The 22,156-nt window shown below is 36.8% G+C and overlaps 1 protein-coding gene across 1 annotated transcript in view; it reads right to left on the bottom strand.

Annotated features, from left to right (window-relative positions):
• LOC114047312 (rhophilin-2-like) overlaps positions 1–22,156 on the bottom strand; it is a 61,978-nt gene that overhangs the window by 2,686 nt on the left and 37,136 nt on the right. The window contains exons 3-12 of the mRNA XM_027868082.1: positions 21,100–21,228; positions 16,788–16,863; positions 14,092–14,169; positions 13,344–13,468; positions 11,401–11,567; positions 6,590–6,777; positions 5,990–6,146; positions 4,845–4,964; positions 3,667–3,861; positions 1,603–1,679 (exon numbers count right to left, since the gene is read on the bottom strand). Of these exons, the coding sequence (XP_027723883.1) occupies positions 1,603–1,679; positions 3,667–3,861; positions 4,845–4,964; positions 5,990–6,146; positions 6,590–6,777; positions 11,401–11,567; positions 13,344–13,468; positions 14,092–14,169; positions 16,788–16,863; positions 21,100–21,228 (1,312 nt within the window). The remainder of the gene's footprint in view (positions 1–1,602; positions 1,680–3,666; positions 3,862–4,844; positions 4,965–5,989; positions 6,147–6,589; positions 6,778–11,400; positions 11,568–13,343; positions 13,469–14,091; positions 14,170–16,787; positions 16,864–21,099; positions 21,229–22,156) is intronic.

The raw sequence follows: 22,156 nt of genomic DNA, 5'->3' as shown, positions 1-22,156 counted from the left end.
CAAAAACATTTTTATCATTTGCATATTAAAACAGACATCTTAAAGTTATGTTTTAAACAACTTCAAGACCACCGTACCCCAGGGACCTGTGCTTGGATGTATGCTGACTCGGATAAAAGCATAGATGAAATGGTATATAGAGTTTGCAGATGAGATAAAGCTAAGAAGGATAATATCAGATGGCAACTGCTACTCTAAAAGTTCTTGACAGGCTAATATGTTGTACCAAATAAGAATTCTAATAGAAATGTAATTCCTACATTTGCAGTCAAAAAAATTCACTTCACAAGATGGGGGAGACGTGGCTGAACAGTAGTTTGTCTGAAAAGGACGTGGGAGTTTTGATGGACTGCTGGTTCCATATGAATCAACAGTGTGATATGACAGCCAAGAAAGCTATTTTGGTAGATCGAGCACTGGCCCTGGAGTCAGGAGGACCTGAGTTCAAATCCAGCCTCAGACCAGAGACTTGACACTAGCTGTGTGACCCCGGGCAAGTCACTTAACCACAATTGCCTTTAAAAAAAAAAAGCTATTTTGATCATAGGCTGAATTAATGAGCATAATATTTAGGAATAAGGAGGTGACAGTTCCATCGTCCTCCATACCAGTTGCTATATCTGATGGTATTCACTTCTGAAGGTCTCATTTTAGGGAGGACATTGACTAGGATCCAGGAGGGCAACCAAGATAGTGAAGGAACTTGATATCATACTATGCAAGGTTCAGCTGAAGGAACTAGAAATATTTGGCCTGAAAAGAAGACTTAGGGGCATATAAAAACCATCCTTCAAGTATTTGAAGAGCTCTCATGTGGAAAGGGAGCTGGGCTTATTCTTGGCTCCAGAGAGCAGCACACTAGGAACAGTGAGCAGAAGTTGCAAAGAGACAAATTTAGGGTTGATGCTGAAAAAATTTCCTAATGATTAGAGCTATCAAAAGGTGTGGGATATGCTGTCTTAGAGGGTAGTGGATTTTCTCTTTGAAAGTCTTCAACCAAAGGCTAGATGACCACTTGTACCCTGAGATTGTTTTTCGTGTTTGAGTTGGACTAAATGGCCACTGAGATCTCTCCACCTCTGAAATTTTGTAAAATAATTTCTATTCTTGAAATCTTCTAAGGAGGTAGACCAGAAGACTTCTGAAATTTCTTCCAGCTATAAATTTATGATGCTATAATAGATAATCTTTAGTGATTGTTTTTCCAGGAGTCAGAGAAATTGACTTCAAAAAGTGGAGGTTTTAATCTAAGGAGATCTTGGACATGTTCCCAAAAATAAGCACTAGGTTAAGGACTAAAACTAAAGTCCTTAGAGGTTCTGATCAACATTTCTGAATTCTGTGATAGTTGCCTTTAAAAGATAGAAAGAACTGCAGAACATAAATAACCAAAGTGCTTGAGATGGTTTCCTCAATCTCATACAACATAAGCTATGTTGTATGCCCTCAATCAAATGAAAGAACCTGTTCTAAAATAGTCATTCAAGGACATCTAGGACATGCGTAGCCACCACCCTCATCCCACCCCTCGTACTCTTCCCCAAAATTAAGGGTTGTCTACCCAAGGAGGTTATTATCACGTGACACTGTGGTGGATCATACCAGCCTCTGAAAGAAGTCTGTCACTACCACCTTGGAAAACTGTGGTGCTATCATCTCAGCTTCCTGCTCTGTTTTAGCTGTAAAAGAAAATTCAAAACATAAGATGACAATTGTCCATAGTCTTCTTGCCTGGCACCCTGCCCACTGAATGAAGGCTAACTGCATCTAGCTGTCCCTAGCCACCCCACTGGGCCACATCTGCCTCTACCTTCCCAACCTGCTGCCTCTACCTTCCCAACCTGATCTCCAGCTCTTACCCTGGGGATCAACTGAGCAGTGAAAATTCACTTCATCTACCCAGCTACCCAGTGTCTACCCCTTGCTCTGGGAACAGTAATCAAATTAATACTTAACATGGCTTCTGAAAATGATGCGTCCATCACTCCATCACCCTATGCCTCTGTTCACCATCCCTGAGACTTCTCCCTTCTCTGACCACCACTCCCTTGTATGTGTTGTTTCTTCCTATCAGAATGTAAGCTCTTTGAGAGAAGGGACTTCTCTTTTTTGTATCTGTATCCCCAGTGTTTAAGAGTGCCTAACACATAGGAGGTACTTAATAAATGCTTATTGACAGACTGATTGACTTCAACTGCATTCTGAGAGAAGTAACTTATGACTATCACCTTTTGAGGCCTAGCAAGTGAAAGGCATTTAACTACATCCCTTTAAGTATGTACTTCCGTTTGTTGTCCAATTGAAAGATTTTTGAAAATACTTCAAAAATATTTATTTAGTAAAATGCAAACGACTAGGCATTGAGTAGGATGAAAAGTAAAAACTCCAAAAAAACAGGCTGATGCTATCAAAGTATAAATATATAGAAATATAATTCAAGATTACTAGACAATCCTTTGACTTATTTCAAGTATTCAGGTTCATTCTGCAGTTAGAAGAGAACTTGCTAACCACTGTCTAAGAGTCTTAAAGAAGGGGCAGCTAGGTGGCACAGTGCATAGAGCTCCAGCTTTGGAGTCAGGAGGACCCAATTTCAAATCTAGCTTCTGACACTTGACATTTACCTAGCTGTGTGACCCTGGGCAAGTCACTTAACCCCAAATGCCTCACCAAAAAGCAAAAAAAAAAAGTCTTAAAGAAATAATGGCTCTACGTAGACTATGAATGAAATTATGTAATAACTACGCTTCTCCCTATTTGCATTTTAGCTCCCCACCTTCAGACATAGAAAAAGGGAATCCAAGGACATACTCTGTTCAAATCTATCATTTGCCTAAAGGACCCACCAGAATATTTGCCCTAGTAACATTTAGCTTTTGATCAGATGTAACATTATTTAAAGATCTTCCTCAATTTTCAGAGAAAAACTTCCCATAAGTCATCTCTTCCCTTATATCACAATTCAATCCTAATATTGTCATACAAAGAGTAGGAAGCATTAGAAGAACATGTTATATTTCTCACTCTAACCTTCAAGGCCCTCTAGTGGTCTAGGGGAGTGCTACATTTGGAGTTAGAAGGTCTGGATCCAAATCCCGCATTGCTACGCCTATGTACATCCAAGGACTTGGACACAATGACCTCTCAGGTCCCTTCCATCTCTAACTCTACCTTTTCAGCCTTCTGCACAGTTTCAAAATAATACACACATTTCTCCAGACAAAGCAGAATATTCCTGCTGCTCTCTAAACAGACCTCTACTCGTTTGTTCTCCCTGGGTTGCCTTTCCCCCCCATTCTCAAAGTAAGGAAATCCTATCCATATTTGGAAGCCTAACTCAAATCTCACCTCTATGAAGCCTTTCCTGGCCACCTCTTTCCACTAATTGTTTTTCCACTGCTAACTTCTATAGCCCTTTGTTCACATCTTTCTTACAGTACTGATAGTAGCATTTTGCACGATACTTATTTATGTGTAAGTCTTATCTCCCCTTCTACACTAGAAGCTTTTGGATAACAAGGACTATGTCTTGCTCATCTCTGCATTCCCACAGTGCCTGGCACAGAGGGAGTGCTATAGATACTGACTGACTGAATGCAAGCTGATTTTGTCCGTGATAGACACAGGCAGGATGGATATCCTGTGAACAATCATGTAAGGACTTACAGGTAATATCTGGAGCATCTATTAAATTCAGAAAATCATCATCTTGTTCATGTTGGGAGTATTTGAGATGAGACCTCTTGTGAGCAACAGACAAGATTTCCTGAAGAATCTCAATGTTCCTCAGCTTTTTGCACAGGCTGGCTGCCCTCACAGATTCTTCATGATCAGCAATGGCTTTACGTAAATGGGATTTTCCTGAAAACATAAATCATTATGAAAATTAACTAAAATTTAAAATTCAATAGTATTTAAAAAGCATTTAATGTTTCAGACTGATCAGCTTTATTAACAGCTAGAAAACTTCGAAAACTAATTCAACTGCTTTGCTTTACAGAGGAGAAAATTAAGTTACAGAGAAACTAAGTATATTGCCCAAGGTCATAGAATTCATTCAGTCTATTCCTGCTGCTCTCTGAATAGGCCTTAAATTTTCCTGACTCTGAACCTTTGCTTATGTTATTCAGTCTCCCTTGGATGCCTTTTCCCTCCCCCCATTCTCAAAAGTATGGAAATCTTACCCATCCTTATAAGGCTAACTCAAATCCCATCTCCACTAAGAAGCCTTCTCTGATCACTCCTGGTCAACAATTTCATTTCCACTTCTGACTGAGTATCCTGTTTTTACTTGCTTTATAGTACTTATCACATGCCATTTTGTGTTAGTTATTTATAAGTCTTATCTCGCCTTTTTCATTTCCAGGTCCTCCAATTCTAAATTTAGCAGAGCTGGAACTCAATCCCAGGTTGACCAATGGTTTTTGATGCATGGAGCGGCAAAAAAGAGCTGTTTTCTAGTAGAATCATTTGGTCTTACTGAAGACCTATTAAATGCATCTGCAAAAACCTCATTCTTGCTTATGAGATAACTAAATTGGCAATCAAATCTAGCTACAAAAACTATGAATGTTAGGAAGAGGTGTTTGTTAATTTTGAAACATTTGATCCAATCTCAGCCTAGATAATTTAAAAATAACTGTTGCAAAATTACATATTCAAAAATGCAACTTTCAAACTTGAATAACTACTACAAAGCAGAATGATTTACAGCCCACTATCCTTTAGGAACATTTTGGAGCATGGAGAAAGCACATGGATAGGCCAAACCCCAGGGAGGTAATTTTTATGAGCTTTTTGGGAGCAATACTTTCCCTATTTCCCATACAAACAATAGTATTTACCTAGTTGTTTCCGTTCATTTTTGTTCTTCAATGTTGCCAAAGGTGTAAATCCTTCAGGCATGTGATCATACAGCTGAGACAAGCACTTTTCCTGTTGGTCTTCATCATCTCCAGGATTCACTACAATGACAGGGATTTTGGCATAAGTTTGATTTGTAAACTGAATAAATCAGAATAGAAACTCTGAATATTCTCTTTAAACTCTGCATTATATAATTTCATCTTTGCTATGATGGAAGTGGCAGTTTTATAATGCTGCACTAAGTAACAGCCCTATATAATACTCCCCTCAAAGCCATGTATGCTGGCTTCTCTGCTTTTCCTCCTCATTTCCTGTCTTCAAATCTTATCTGTTCCTCAAAGCCCAGTTCAAATCCCACCTCTTCTATGAAGCTTTCCCTGATCACCCCAACACAAAGTAATCTCTCCCTTCAAGTCTAAACTAAAATAAACATAAGGGTGTTTTTTGTCTATATCACACATCTGATTCTCATCATATGCTACCTTGTGGTGTTATTTTAAATTTTAAGAGTATAGACTGTCTCCTCAACTAGATTGCAAGTCCATTTGGGGCCAGAACTCTATTTCATACTTCCTGTATGTCCTAAACACCTACCACAGGGCTTTGCAGAGTCGGCATTTGATAATTCAACAAACATTTATCAATCGCTTGCTATATATGCAAAGCACTATGTTGGGCACTAGAGATAAAAAGACAAAAGCAAAGAAATCCCCTTCCTAAATACAGACTGAGCTCCTACATTAGATTGTTAGATTCCCTTGGTAGCGAGGACTATCTTTTTTGCCTTTCTTTGTCCCTCCAATGCTTAGCACACAGTAGGCACTTATGCTTCTTGACTTGACATTAATACGAAAGAGAGTCTGGTAAAATATAGGTGGATGAATGGATGGTCAGATAGTTTATAAATTTCCATAGTACCTCACTGGGCTAAGCAAAAGAAACAAAATGCAGAGCTTCTTGATACTAATGCTGGCATTCCCATTGACTTTATATATCCCCAATAACATCATCTGTCAAACAGAAATAGTATTGACCTGCCTTAAGGTCATACTAAGTCATTTTGCAGAAGCATGAAAAAAAAGCATTTTTAGTTTAAGGAAATTTTTTTTTTCTTAACTCTTACATTGATGATCAATCAGAATGGTGGCAGCAAAGTAGTGAGCCAGAGCTCTATAATGGTCAGATTTCACTTTGACCAGGGTGGCCCAAGAGTACGGGATATTCTCTTTAACTGGCTCCTGACTCATAGCTGAGTGAAGTTGCTGGTAAACCTCCCCAACCTAAAACGAGAGAGAGGAAAAAGATCACTGGCACAAAACTGCTCCATGTTTCCTCTGCCAAGGACAAAAAGCTCTTTCTTTTACAAGCAATAATGCATACAGTCAGGTCATTCTAGAATTGGACAAACATTTTCAAGGTCATTTCCTATTGTTAACTTCAAAATTAAAAGAATAATCAGACAGGCAATTGTAATAATAGATTTATTGATGGTTTAAAAGCTCAGGTTGGTGTTACTGATCCATGTCATGCAATAAATTTGTACAGAGAGCAATAATGAGGTCCCTGGCTAGGAACAGAATAAAGAACACTCTTAATGAGCAAATTCTGGGGAAGACCTTCATTGGACTTGGGGTTTATATCTGCCAGAAATATGCAATGACCCACCAAAGGCATGGGAGTCAAGAAATAAAGCCAGCTCTAAAAATACAGCATCACTACTTACCTTGGCAGCTTCCTGGGCCATCTTCACTAAGGTAAAGAACTCATTTTGGATCCCAGGGAGACTAATTTTCTCAAAGATGATTTCTTGAGCTTGTGCTAACATCATTCTGACCAGAACATTTAGCATGGCAGGGCTCATGTCATAACTTGGTGTATGAGTAAATGTTTCCTTTAGGTAGTTTAAAACTCCTTAAATGTAACAAAAAAAAAAAAAAATCACATCAGTTGAAAGAAGAAATACCCCCAACTCTCCTACATTAGAAAGAGATTAAACACATATACATATGCACACATAAAATTGATCTCTATACTGGCTTCATGAAAAACTGCATTTCCCCTTAATGCTTACAAAGCCATAGAACTAGTATCTGTACTCATCACTGTCAATCAATCATTCTCTGGCAAAAGCTGCATGCTCAGTTTCATTAATAGTAGGTTCATAAGGAATGCTTGAGGCATCAAGGTTTGTGATATATCTAACTTTGTATCCCCAGTATCTAACACTAAGCCTTCCAAACAGTAGACATTTAACATTTGTTAAATTAATGATGTTCCCAAGTTTGTAATATTATTCATTCCGTCAACATTTAGCTTTTAAAGAATAAAGAAGCAAAAATAACAACCAACTTAGGAAAGACCCTTGGATTTGGAGAGTCATGTGAGGGCTTGGCACCCCACAAACTGACCTTGGAAGATGTGACAATAGGCACAGAATGAGGAGGCGCTTTTCTGGTTTCATTCATACGGAAAATTACAATGTATATTTCAGCTACTATATTTTCCCCTTCAAAAATTCACTATCAAAAATAAAACTGACAAATCAGGAGCTGAAACATAACCTCCAACATCATTCCCACCCAACTGGTTCATCTAGTTTCACCAGCATATAAACTGCACCATGTTCTGGGGAAGTGTTACAGAAGCTGGTTAGGAGCTACTATATACATTTTCTATTTGCATGAAGGTTGGCATGATATAGAGCAGAGGTTCTTAATGTGGAGTCTGTGAACTTTTTTTAAAAAATTGGTATCTATTTCAGTATACTTGGCTTCCTTTTTAATCCTATGCATTTTATGCATTTAAAAGCATTATTCTGAGAAGGGATCCCTAAGTTTCACCAGACTGTCAAAGTGGAGGGGGTCTATGACACAAAAGGGTTTAAGAACATCTAGTACAAAAGCTTACTTTAAATTCTGTATACCCTTTGACCCAGCAGTGTCACTACTTAAGTCTATATCCCAAAGAGATTTAAAAAAAGAAGAATACTCATATGTACAAAAATATTTATAGTAGTTCTTTTTGATGTGGCAAAGAATTGAAAACTGAGGGGTTGCCTATCAGCTGGGCAATGGCTGAACAAATTCTGGCATATAAATGAGTTGTTTCAGTCGTGTCCAACTCTTTGTGACCCTACTTGGGTTTTGGGGTTGTTGTTTTTTTGGGCAAAGATAGTGGAGTGGTTTAACATTTCCTTTTTTTTTTTTTTTTTTTTAATAAATGAGGAAAGTGAGGCAAACACGGTTAAGTGACTTGCCCAAGGTCATACAGCTAGTTACATGTCTGAGGCTGGATTTGAACTCAGGTCTTCCTGACTCCAGGTCCAGGGCCCTATCTACTGCACCACAAAATACTATTATGCTCTAAGATAAAATGAAGGAGATATTTCCAGAGAAACTGAGGAAGACTTGTATAAACTAGTACAGAGTGAAGTGAACAGTACTAGAAGAACAACTAATACAATAACATTGTAAAGACAATCAACTTCAAAAGACTTGAGAACTCTGATCAATGCAATGACCAAGCCCAGTTCCAGAAAAACAATGATGAATCATGCTATCCACCTCCTAACAGAGAGGTGATGAGCTCAGGATGCAGACCAAGACATTTTTTGGACATGGCTAATGTGGTCAATTAGTTTTGTTTGACTTATGAATATTTGTTACAGAAGTTTTGTTTTGTCTTTCTCAATGCAGGGGGGAAAGGGGTAGAAGGAAGAGAAGGTGGATTTTCATTCATTAAAAAATAATTGTTGTAATAAAACAAAAAGTAAAGTAAAATTAAATTTTTAAAAAATAAACCATGACATAGAAGACAGAATAGTAGACCTGGGAGTCAAGAGGGCCTGGGGTCAAACTCTGCTTCAAACACTAGCCATATAACCCTGTCACTTAATCTCTTTCAACCTCTGGGGACTCCTGAATTACGCCATCATGCCCCTACACTGGGTACCTGCCTCACCTCTACCCTGCCCCTGCCCTTCAGTTTCCTTTTGTGTGCTGTCTTTCCCCATTCAATTGTAAGTTCTTTGAGGGAAGGGTCTGTCTTTCTTTTTCATTTTTGTATCCCCAGCACTTAGCACAGTGCCTGGCACAAAACAGGTACTTAATAAATGTTTATTGACTGACCAACAGCAATACTTATAGTTTTTATCCCATAAGATAATTATGAGATCAAATGAGATAAGATATACAGTGTTTTCCAAATCTTAAAGTGGATGTTTTTGTTTTATTTACTTTTAAAATAAAACACGTTATTTATTTTTATTAGTTATTAGTTTTATTATGTCCACACCTATGATTTCATTGGTATAAGCAATTTCCTCTACCAAGACAGACTGGCAACTGTTCTGTAATATTTTTAGTAAATTGCCTAAAGCACCGAGACCTTAAGTGACATGCCCAGTATTACACAGTATGTTTTCAGGCAGAACTTGAACTCACGTCTTTCTGACTCTCAGGCCAGCTCTCTATCCACTATGCCATCCTGCCTTTCCAGACATTTTCCGTCTGTATGTCTGTTTTGATGAGTTTGTAAATATTGGTAAAAATAAAAAAAGATGTCATATAATTCTTACTAAGTTTCATCCCCTTATAATGTATCCCACAGAATTTTAGACCTCAAAGTACCATGAAACTCTCTTCTAATCTAATCCTTTCATTTTACAGTTGAGAAACCTATGGCTCATGGAGAGGAAATTACTTTCCCCAAGGTCACACAAGTTAATGGCAGCTCTGGGACTAGACCTGACACTTCCTGATGGCTGGAATAAATAGGTTTGCCTGGGTTTCCAGTGGAAAATCTTGTCTTTGGAGTTTTACCAACCATTTCACCAAACAGCTGCCAATAATGTTAATCTATAGAACTACATATTGTTGAATGTGAATCCTGAACCCACTCCTACAGGCTCAATTCCCACTGAAATAGGCTGCAGAGATTTATTATTCAATGGAGTCATGAGTGAGTCGGTGCCACAGGTGAACAGAAAAAATAAGAGTAGAAATACAAGTGGACAAAAGACTGTCATGAGAGTCAAGAAGCCCAACTCTGTCACGGGCTGGGTCATCTTACTCTTCTAGCCTTGAGCATCCCCATTCTCTAAGAGGAGGGGCATGGACTCGATGCAATCTGAGATCCCTTCAATCTCTAACTTTCTGTAGTTAAGCAAAGAATTATTCTACATCTAAATCCATAATGCTCTTGACTCAAGTATTACTGTAATGAGAAAAGTCAAGAAACAACTTATTCACATCTTTAAAAATTACAAAAAAAAAATCCTTTATATATTGGTTTCTGTGACTAGAGTAACTTATTCTATCTTTCAAAATAGTATTCTTTGACCCATACATACAAAAATATTTACAGTAGCACTTTTGGTTGTAACAAAAAAAACTGGAAACAAAGTTGGGAAATTCCCCCCCAGATTGGAGAATGGCTGTACAAATTATGACAAATGAACATCGTGGAATATTATTTTGCTGTAAGAAATGACAAAAGTGTCATATTAAGAGAAACCTGGGACGACTTGTATGAAACACTGCAGGGCAAACTGAGAAGAATAAGGAGAACAATTTATATAATGACTATAACTTTGTAAAAGAACATAACAGTCAATGAATTAAGGAGCAAGACTAATCTAATGGTCAATCACAACTGCAGAAGACTGATGACGTCACTCTCTTGACAGAGATGTGATGGACTAGAAGGTACAGAAAGAGACATACATTTTCAGATATAACAAGTGTATGGATTTGTTTGTAGATTTCATGAGACTTCTTATTTATTAGAGGTGAGGGAGGGTAGAAATAGTGATATGAAGAAAAGAGAAGAGATTCAGTGGATTATTGAAAAAAATAAAATAAACAGAGAGCCAAAGGAAGATCGTAAGGAGACACAAACAAGCAGGTCAGTGTTGGAACTACCACATTAAATTTGAAATTAAAAAAAAAAGGCAAAAGTTAGTGGAGATTCATAGCTGTGTATGCAGTCCTCTTTTTCTGATCTTTGTATAAGGAAATATTAACATTTCTTGTTTATCAAGTTCAGAATAATAAAGAGATAAACATTTAAATAAAAAAAAGTGTTCCTTCTACAAAGGAACAATGTGCAGTAAACCTACCCAAGTTCAGATTTGGGAAAAATTAATGATTAAGCTCCAGAATCCTGTACAAAAAAATCAGATGATGCCAACAGGCTTTGGACCACTAAACAATTCTCTTTTTGTACTTTCACAGAAAGTTGGTAATGAACCCACAGAAAGAGCCCTTACAGGTATGAAGGCTAGCTACTGGGGTCCCAGTAACTGGAAAGCCAAGCAAAGTTGGCAAAATCAAGGTTAAAAAAAAGTGTCAAAAACAAAATAATAGCAATCCTTTCTGAAGAACAAAGAGAGCAGGCATCAAAGGTAATGAGACAATTTCTCTTACTGAAATACACACACACACACACACACACACACACACACGCGCGCGCGCGCGCATGCTCCCATACCCCTTGCACCCTTACACGTAAGCAGTTTCCTCATACAACTCTCACCTGCAGCTCTCTGAAAGGCGTCCACAGCATGTTCAAGCCCTGTTTGTGTCTGCCGGTTACTTCGGGTTCCAATTTGTGTATAAACAGCACCAATATTAAATAGGATACTGGCTTTTTCCAGCAACAAATTCTGCTGGCCAACTGGAACACCAGTTAATGAATCATACCTATTTAAGAAAATTTTAAGGATAAAGAAAACTTCACTTTTGCTTCTGTTGAAAACATAATAATCCTTTACATAAACTGAAAGACAGATACCACAAGCTATTTGATTACAAACAAGGATAACAGACTTGTTCATATTTAATTAAGACCCTATCCAAAACTATTCTTGGTTTCAAAAATAACATGATTCTCTTAATTGAAATATATTTATCAATTTTCTTTATAGTTTTTCCTTCAAATAGAAAATATAAAGAGTTTAAGATTCCTGTTCTGAATGAAAAAAGGACAGAGAGCACCCCATTTGAGACTAAATAATAATACTGCCAACTTGTTTAGTCTTCTATGATAGAAGAGTTAAGACTTTTCTTAGAGGTACATTATAAAAACTCATCTCCTTTCCCAAAGGGAAATTTAGAATCAAGAGCCCCAATGTTTGGATTACTACAGGTAATGAGATATTAAAGTGAAATTCTTATTCTAACTCTTAGTTAAACAAAAATGCACCTTAATTCACAATCAACTTGGCCAGTCTCCCCAGGCATACCTGGAGAAAATTTACAATTTCACTGGAATGCTTTAAATAATCTTGCTCTTTTAAGAATGCACACTAAACAGGCAAAGATGACAAAAATGGGAATAGAAATAGTGGAAGGAAGGGGCTGAGGAAAGGACAGGCACACTAATACACTGTGGATGGAACTGTAACTCAGTCCAACCATTCCAGAAAAGGATTTGGAATTATACTAAAAAAGACACTAAAATTCCTATGCCCAGGGATCCCTTTAATAGGTATACATTCACCAAAATTTTTACAAGCAGCACTTTTTGTAGTTACCAAATAACTGGAAGTAAAGAAAATGTCCATTAATTGGGGCCTAAACAAACATATAATATATAATGTTATAGAATTTTATTGCCCTCTAAGAAATGATGAATATGAGAATTCAAAGCAGCATGAAAAGACTTATATGAAATGATAAAGAGTAAAGGGAAGCTGAACCAGAAACATGTTATACACAATTACAAAAACAGAAATGAAAAGAATAAAAAAAAAAAAGAAGAAACTGAATATTTTGTAATTATAGTGAAAGAACTTGGCCCTGGATAAGAGTTGAGAAAACATACCTTCTTCACCTTATTGCAGAGGCAGAGGAGTATGGGTGTAGAATACTAACTATATTATGAAACATAATTGATATGTTGATTGTTTTTGCTGACCTGCTTTTCTTTTCATCTTTCATTTAAAAATTTTATTATAAGAGGTAGTTCACAAGGGATATATAATAAAAAATTTTAAAGGTGACATAAAAACAAAAGATGTGAATAAAAATAAAATTTTTAAAAAGAATGTGTGCTAATACTTGCTAAAAATTGGCTATCCAAATTCACTATCTGGTCAAATCATCAGCACCTAATGTCCTAGGAATTGGAAAAGGCCTGTTCATTAAAACCACCTGCCAAGCCTAGCATAAGAATTCTTCCTTCCAGTGACACAATTTTCCCTATTTGTAATAGGAAGATTAAGACTATTCCAGTTCTATTTAACAACTAGCTTATGGTGTGCAAATAAGCAATGACTGTGAAATGCCTTAAGCTCCTTGGAATCTGCTGCATAAACATTCAATACTCTATCTCTCTTTAGCTATCTTATATAAGTTCAATAATTAAAAAAAAATTTGCTATAAAAAAATGACAAAAGCAATGTATCAAAATGAGAAGTAGTTGAGATAAGTAAGAATATGAAAATATTCATTTAAGTAGGAAGAAAACCAACCTACCATGTAAATAAAATTCCCATATGCCTAGTGGGTGGAAAAAATCTGTTTTCAACAAAGCCAAGCTGAATGAAGTATGTCATTAACAATTCAATACCAGCTTCATCTCGGCTAGGTGTGCGGCAAGCCTAAAGATATTTAGAAAAGAAATACTGAATAAAGGTAAACAACCTACTACTAGCATCAGCTAACAGATCTAACACATATAAAATCAATTCAAAGAACACTGTTCCTACAACTTCTCCACACCCACCCCTAAGTATGCCTCTAACAATTATTAGTGAGATATTTACCTTAACAAAAGTTGGTGGTTCCTGCAATTTGTTTTTCAGTATGGCATTGTAAAATGAAAACAACACACTTACAGATAAACAGAATACATGAGGGATATCAGCTAAGCCTGTGATATCATCGTTACAGTGAATTCTTGGGTAAGGAAACTCCCAACTGCAGGTTTGCACCTTTCTTTGCAACTTATAGTTATCTAGAATACTAGGGTTAAGTGACATGACTAGATTCATGAAGCCAGTATGTATCAGAAAGAAATCTAACACTTCCATTACCTAATAAATGAGATAATACGTATGCAATGCTTTGCAAATTCTAAAGCACTATGTTAATGCTACTTATTATGACTATTATTATTATTCTATCCACTATGCCATGCTTCTTCTCAGAGGCAATATTAAACCATACTATGAAGATGATATGCAAACCTAGTGACTATGTTGAATCCCAGATGAAAACTTACTTGTCTTAGATCCATAAGATCTGCAATTTCATCTTCATATAAGGAACTATCTTCACTGTAATGTTCCAAGATAAAATCCTTTAAAGAAAATGACAAACAGAAAACTTCAAAATGTTTGTACGAAAATGTTTATAGCAACTCATTTTGTGGTGGCAAAAAATTGGAAATTGAGGAGATGCCCATCAACTGGGGAATGGCTGAACAAGTTGTGGTATATGATTGTGATGGAATACTATTGTGGAATGATGAGGGGAATGGTCTTAGAAATACCTAGGAAGACTTGTATGAACTGATGCAAAGCACAGTGAACAGAATCAGGACAATGTTGTACACAATAACAACAATATTGTAATGATGATCAACTGTGAAAGACTTAGCTACTCTAATCAATTCAGTGATCCAAGACAATTCCAAAGGACTCATGATGAAAAATGCTATCCACATCCAGAAAAAGAATTGATGAATGATAAATGCAGAATGATGCATACTTTTTTCGCTTATTTATTTTTCTTTCTTTTTTTGCAACATGGTTAATATGGAAATATGCTTTGTGTGACTTCACATGTATAACTGATATCATATTTACCTTCCCAATGAATGTGTGAGGGGCTAGAGGGAAGGGAATTTAGACTTCAAAATGTTTAAAAATGAATGTTAAAATAAAGTATAATTAGAAAGAAGCTTCAGGAGATTTCTATTGACTCTTTAATAAAATACAAAATCTTCTGCTAGGCACTTAGGGTCTTGCAAAATTATCTGCAACCTATTTTTCCAGATTGATTATTCATTGTTTCCTTTTACACACACTATTCCAAATGAGATGACCTATTTGCTGTTCTCATATACAATATTCTGTCACTCATTTCCATCCCTTTGTTAAGGCTATCCCCCATTCCTGAAATGCACTTCTTCCTTACCTCTTAGAATCCTTCAAGGTTCAGTTCAAATGCCACCCCCTCCAAGAAGCCTTTCCTGATCTCCCCAATTGTCAATGTTCAGACCACCACTACCCTCCAAAATGGTTTTGTGTTTATTTTGTTCATTTCCTCTTTTGTATACATATTGTTTTCTCCCCAGCAGAATGTCAGCACTTTTTCATCTCTTTATCCCATAGGGCTTGGTACATGATAGTTACTTAATAAATGTTTGTTGAATTGGACTGAAGTTCTTATTTGTTAAATACAATTAATTTCGTTTTTATGATGTTATCTGGTATTCTAAGTGTCCAGTAACTTTCTTCTCAAAGAAATTATTCAAGAAACATTGGCCTGAGGCTTCTATAGAGTCTATAAACCTGTGGCCTGTTTGTTTCTTACTCATGAACCACTTTTTGCTGTCCACTATGGCCACATGTACACCGAGGTTACCAAGTATAAAAGTTTATAATGATATAATTTGGAAGTTTTTTTGCAGGATTTCCCTACCAACATCCCACCAAACAGATGCTGGTACATAAGCTAAGATTATCTTTATGGCAGGGCCTTTTTTCAAATGATTTTCACGAGCATTGCAATGGAAGAGACAAAGTATCTCAAGAAATAGTGTTTCTCTGAATATGCAGGTGGAAGCATACTATTTCGTCTCCTTTTCTTGGTTTGTTTTATTGCTTCATTTTCATGTTTCCTCCAGTTAGTTCTAATTCTTCTCTACATCATGACTAATGGTAAAATATGCTTAATATGAATGTATAACTAGAGCCTATATCAGACTGCACACCATCGTGGGGAGGGGAAAAGAGAGGGAGAGGGAAAAATTTAAAACTCAAAATCTTATGGAAGTAAATGTTGCAAACTAAAAATAAATTAATTAATTATAAAAAAAAATCTTCCCGGGGCAGCTAGGTGGTACAGTGGATACAGCACCAGCCCTGAAGTCAGGAGGACCTGAGTTCAAATCCAGCCTCAGACCAAACACTTGACACTTACTAGCTGTGTGACCCTGGACAAGATCTGGGTTCAAGTTCTACTTAACATTGTGGATATCTAACAAGTCACTTAATATCTCATTTCAATGCCCCAGAAAACTCTCTCAGACAATAAACAGCAGATGAGTTGTCAATCTGCTTGGTGTAGAGGGACTTTCCACACTTGGGACTTCTCCCACATTAATAAAATCACAAATCCAAACTTCACCTCGTCCTGTCCAGACCACCCCTCCAAGAACAGAAGAAATGAAAAAGCAAGAACAAAGAAATCTAAAAAGCAATAAGTAAATAAATAATGAAGAATTCCTAGTTTCTTGACATGAATGAATAGGAAACATTTTTTTTAAAGCATCCTAAGTTCAGTCTTTGGCCAAAAAGACTCTTTAAAACAACCCAAATTATCAGTTATGGTAGTGGTGAACCAGATGCCACAGCACATTCTTCTTACTCTGCTCAAATCCTTTTAAAATTGTAAAATACTTTGACCTACATCCTCTTTTTAGCCCAAAAGTTTATGGATATGGACCATGATAACCTCAGTAGTATGCCACCTGGACTTCTATAAGTTGATCTAAAGTAAGAACATGGTTAAAAGAGGAATGTGATAACATATAAGATTCTCAACTACACTTACATGGCAAAATAGGAGAGATTAGGATAACACAAAGTTAAATTTAATAATTTTTCAGTCAGTTATAACAAAGGTAGTACAATATGTTCAGACTTTCATGATTCTCATTTCTATTCACATCTCTCAAGTTTGGAGATTTACCTTAAGAAGGACTGACATGTCAACTTCTTTGGTTTCCTTTAGGCCAAGGGGAATCAGGGGAATTGTAAATGTCTCCCTGTAAGAAAACACAATAAAGTCACATGACTATGTGCAGCCAGGGCACTCTACCATCAAGATCCAATTATCAATACCAATACCTTACATGACGTGTTAAAAAGCACTTGCTGGAGTAATATGATTTTTTTAAAAATCTACCTTTTACAAATTCCCTAGGAATGTGCCCCAATTCCCCAGGATATACCCAAAACATTTCCCTATATTTCACAATTAAGCTATCACTCTCTTCTCTTTTTGCTTTTCACTTAATATACAGCATCCCCTCTAAAGATATTCCCCTGTTTATATCTGCAGATTGGGTCCCCCAGAAGGTGGCTACTACCCCAAGTTCCAATATACTCTATGAGTCACCGTTTTTTGGGGGGAGGGGGATAGGCAATGGGGTTAAGTGACTTGCCCACGGTCACACAGCTAGTGTTATGTGTCTGAGGCCAATTTGAACTCAGGAACTCCTGAATCCAGGGCCAGTGTTCTATCCACTGTGCCACCTAGCTGCCCCCTTGAGTCACTATTTTTAAAAACACAGGTCAAGAATCTCCTCTGGCCACAGTCCACAGTGCTCTCCTGCCTCCACCCTGTTAGCTGTCTCCAGAGCTAGCAAATTAGCTTTTCATAGACCTTTAGGCGCATAACCTAGAGTACTTTCACATTCTTGTACTACTGTCTGAATCCCTACAGCTTCATGGCCCTGACTTTGGAGAGTTAGGGAAGATGTTTTATATCTACCACTTTAATTTTGAATGAACTCTTCCCAGAGAATGAGTAGGTATATAGAGGAGAAAGAATGCCTCTTTTTTTTGGGGGGGGAGGTCATTGTGCTTTGATCTTTCCTATACCATCTCAGTAAATATGCTTTTGTAAATACTAATTAATGTTAACTGGTTAATTAATATTAGGGAAACATTAATTGGTTAAGTGATACTGGTAGGAGTATGCAGGATAGGGACTTGGTAGGCTACAATTAGGAGGACAGGCATCCAGAGGCTTACCCCTAGAAACTTGAGCATAGTAGCAGCCTCCTCTATGGGGACCCAACTTAGGGACCGGGCAACTCCAGAATAGGTATTGCATAGAGAATAAGCAAATACTGTCCCGATTTATAAAAAGGAAGACACAGTAGTCTGAAAAATTATAGGGCATTAAAGCACCATCTCCACATGTGGAACTGAGCTTGACTTAGATCCATGGCAAAATTCTAGAATATACTGCTAAAAGGATGGATTGCTGTTATTTAGAAAGGGAAACTATGATCACTCAAAGCTACATTTATCACAAACAAGTCACACAAAACTAACTTCATTTCCTTTTTGTAGTTCAGGGGAATGAAATAAACATGATAAACCTAAATTTCATTTACTTATTTGTGAATATGCTGTACTCCTCTAATGGATTTCTAATTTTTTTTTTTTGTTCAGGTAATTGGGGTTAAGTGACTTGCCCAGAGTCACAAGGCTAGTGAGTGTTATGTGTCTGAGGCCAGATTTGAATTCAGGTCCTCCTGACTCCAAAGCCAGTGCTCTATCCACTATGCTACCTAGCTGCCCCAGAATATAAGATTTCTGAGGGCAAAGACTCTCTCACTTTTGTATTTATTCCCCAGCACCTGGCAAACATAGCTTAATAAATGCTTGTTAACTGATTGTTTGAAAGCTTCCATAAAGACAAGATACCAGGGCTAGACATTGATAGTAGAAGTTAAATGGATTCAGAACTAGTTGAATGACTGGACCCAAAGAGTAATGATGAGTGTGAAGTCAACTCAGGAGGAATATCCCAGGAAATATTCCAGGTTTGGGACACTTGGCAAGGAGTTGGTGGCCAAGGAGAGGGATAAGGTTGTATACATCTCTCCTAATACCTACTTAGCACAGAGCTCTCTCATAGTAGGTGCTAAATAAACATTTTAAATTAATTAATAAATTAAAAAGCACAATACTAGGAATATTTCAGTACATATTCTGATGTTCTGAGTTCTAACCCTGCTTCTGCCACTAATTTATTCTATAACCTAAGGAGTCACAATTTCCCTACCTCTGTTTCCTCAGTAGTGGAATGAGGTTAATATATGACCTATTTCACAGGGATGTTATGAAAATGAAAATAGACAATGAGTGTGACCTTTGTAATCACTCTTTTCATTATTTTGCTTAGATATTTTGATGGATTCAATTGGGAGAATGCTGATGGTTTATATACGTTAAAACAAAATTTATCAATGTGTATTTTTTAAAATACGTAACAGGGATGAAAGCATTACTTTTGAAAAAGGTAACATTGTTGTACAAATGCAAGATACTATGATGAATCTACATATTCATCTTTCATCTTCCTGTTCATATCTTTAAATAAGACACATATAGAAACTATGCTCTCAACAATGAAAATAACCGTGGTCATTCTAAGAAAAATATAAGGCTAGGGGCAGCTAGGTGGCGCAGTGGATAGAGCACCAGCCCTGAAGTCAGGAGGACCTGAGTTCAAATCCGGCCTCAGACCAAACACTTGACACTTACTTGCTGTGTGACCTTGGGCAAGTCACTTAACCCCAACTGCCTTAAAAAAAAAAAGAAAGAAAAATATAAGGCTACATTCTTGCAAGTGTTTGAAAGAAGGTTGTCAAAGGAGACGATCTGGTTCTTAAGCATATTATCTTGCCAATAGGGAGGTTGGATTATATAAATTTATTTAGTTTTTGCTCAGGCTGTCTTCAGAACTACAGCGAAGAAGCTTCCAATGGAAGCAAGTACAGAGATATATCTCTCTTCATAAAAAGAGATGGAGAAAGATTTTTATTCACTCATGATTCAACTCCTGCTATTCTCTAAATTACTTCTATTTGTAGAATCATGATAGGGAAACTTTTCAACTGCCACTCAAAGGATTATAACTGAAAAAGCAAAAAAAGGTGACACAAATAAATAAGTAGAGTTCATATTTTTAACTTTATATAATTTTTCAAAAACTGGGTTTTTTTCTCCATGGATTTTCCCTGAAAAGACCACTAGTCTTATCCTTCAAGATTTATTCAAAACTTATTTTTCCTAAAAAAAAAAAAAATGGCTTAATTTACAGGGTAGTTCACATCTATAAAATGAGGTATTTGGGCTATATCTTTAAGGTCCTTAGCCACTCTAAATCTTATAATTCTATGGCCTCTAAGTGGAAGACTTCTTGCCACTGGAATTTTTCAGAAGGCAAAACTTGAGCATTCACCTTTTTCTCTACCCACCTACTTAGTATTATATTTATCTTATTTATTAAATACTTGTTCGGTAAATTACCAAATCATGCCACTTAAACAATGTTTTCAGTGAAATTCATGCATCTATTACCTTTTGTTCTGTTTATTTATGTTTGTTTTTAAAACTAGGTTTCCTCATCTTCCTTGAGCTAGAAATACAATGGCCACTTGTGGTCCTGACCCCACTACTAAGTCAGCATGAGACCTATGATTTGCTGTTTCCAACATGGACCAGTTGTCTTCTCAGGCAACCTGGTGATCCTCCCTCCGAGGCGCTCAAGCCACATTAATGCTGAACTGAATGTGGATACCCAATAGGCAAAGCCCACTGCTGCTCACAACTCCCAGACTCCACAGCCAAGAATAAGACCTCTAATAGGTAGGATTTTGCCTTCCCCCCAGGTATTCTTAACCTTTTAGCAGAATTTTCCAACATATTTTCATGAATTTTTTCTTTTGCATTCAATTGCTAGAAAGAGTTGGGGACTGTATATGGTTGAGAACAACAGTAATCATGTCCTTGTGTTTGAGAAACCAGTTCTCTGAATACAATCAGCCATCCTATTTCAACCTAAAAACTTCCTCCGCACACAGTTATGAAGAATAACCTCTTGTGCCTGAGTCATGGGAGCCAAACTCTTAACAACAGGATGAAGAGAGGTTTTCTGACACTAGACACTGGCACAAAGCCCTTCCTGTTAAGATGTGCAATATATGGGATCAGAACAAATGTCTTTTTGTTAAATACTTGATTCACTTTAGCACACACTCAACAGGTTCATCTTTATAATTCTGGCAACCTGTTCAAATCACATCTTCCGGCAATTTACAATTAACTTGTTTCTCAAAACTACATTCGTCAGGCTTTCTATCAACAATCTAAATATAACGTCTTTTCCTTTTATTGTACACTTTGTATACTCACATTTAGTGCAATAACATAGGAATTCAAACTCCAGTTTACTAGTTAGAAAGAGCAACACTTTCACTTACTCTGTGTTCTGGTAAACTTCCACTGAGATGTTAAGTCCTTCTAATTCCTCCTTTAAGATCTGCAGATCTGAATTTACATAACTAAGTTCCAAGAGAACCTGGTCTCGCACTTTGTTGTTTGTGGTTGCTCTGAAAGAAAAAAAAAAAGACAGGAGGATAGGAAAAAATGGAACTCAGTGAATTTCTGAAATTGCACTGGGAACAGACTCTACATTGTAGGGGAGCTTTGTTGAGTCCCTTAACTGGCATTCTCAGAATTTTAAAAATTTTTTAAATGAAATGGTAGAACTCTCAGGTTTCTCAAGCAATAAACTGCCAAGATGTACCTAGGGAAGTTATCCAATAAAGTGTCTTACAGGTTTGATCACAGTCAAATAAAAGAACAAATGAAACCAAAGAAGTATCATATTGTAGACCGAAAGATGACATATTTTAGAGATGTGACGGACAATTGCCATTATGAGAAGAGCCTAGAAACCAGCTACCAAATACTTTATCTGCTTGCCAAACAGAGCTATAGTGATCAAGGGCACACTAGTTTAAGATATAAACTAATGTGTAAAATCTTAGAGGGAAGGATTATAGAAGAAAATGAACAGTATTACCTCCTTAAAACAACTAAAAGGAGGGGCAGCTAGGTGGCACAGTGAATAGAGCACCAGCCCTGGATTCAGGAGGACCTGAATTCAAATCTGGCCTCAGACACATAACACTTACTAGCTGTGTGACTCCAGGCAAGTCACTTAACCCCAATTGCCTCACCAAAAAAAAAACAAAAAAACCAAAAACAAAAACTAAAAGGAGAAAAAAAAAGATTAAAGAAAATCTGATAACAGTCTCAACTAGGCAAAGTCATTCCAAAAGCATTTAAGAATGAAACAACAACAAAAAAAGATAGCAAAGAAAAATAGAAAAGAGATTCCTTTTTTAAAAAAAAATAACAAATTTGTTTCAGTATCAAAGAAAGTGGAGCTACTACATTTGGACTCTTAACGTCATAATTATTGATGTGCTATACACAGAAATTAAAGTGCCAGGAAGAAGAAAAAAATGGAAA

This window comes from Vombatus ursinus, unplaced genomic scaffold (assembly GCF_900497805.2).
Source record: "Vombatus ursinus unplaced genomic scaffold, bare-nosed wombat genome assembly UNPS02014786.1, whole genome shotgun sequence".
Lineage (NCBI taxonomy): Eukaryota > Metazoa > Chordata > Mammalia > Diprotodontia > Vombatidae > Vombatus > Vombatus ursinus.
This window is presented reverse-complemented; position numbering and strand designations above follow the sequence as displayed.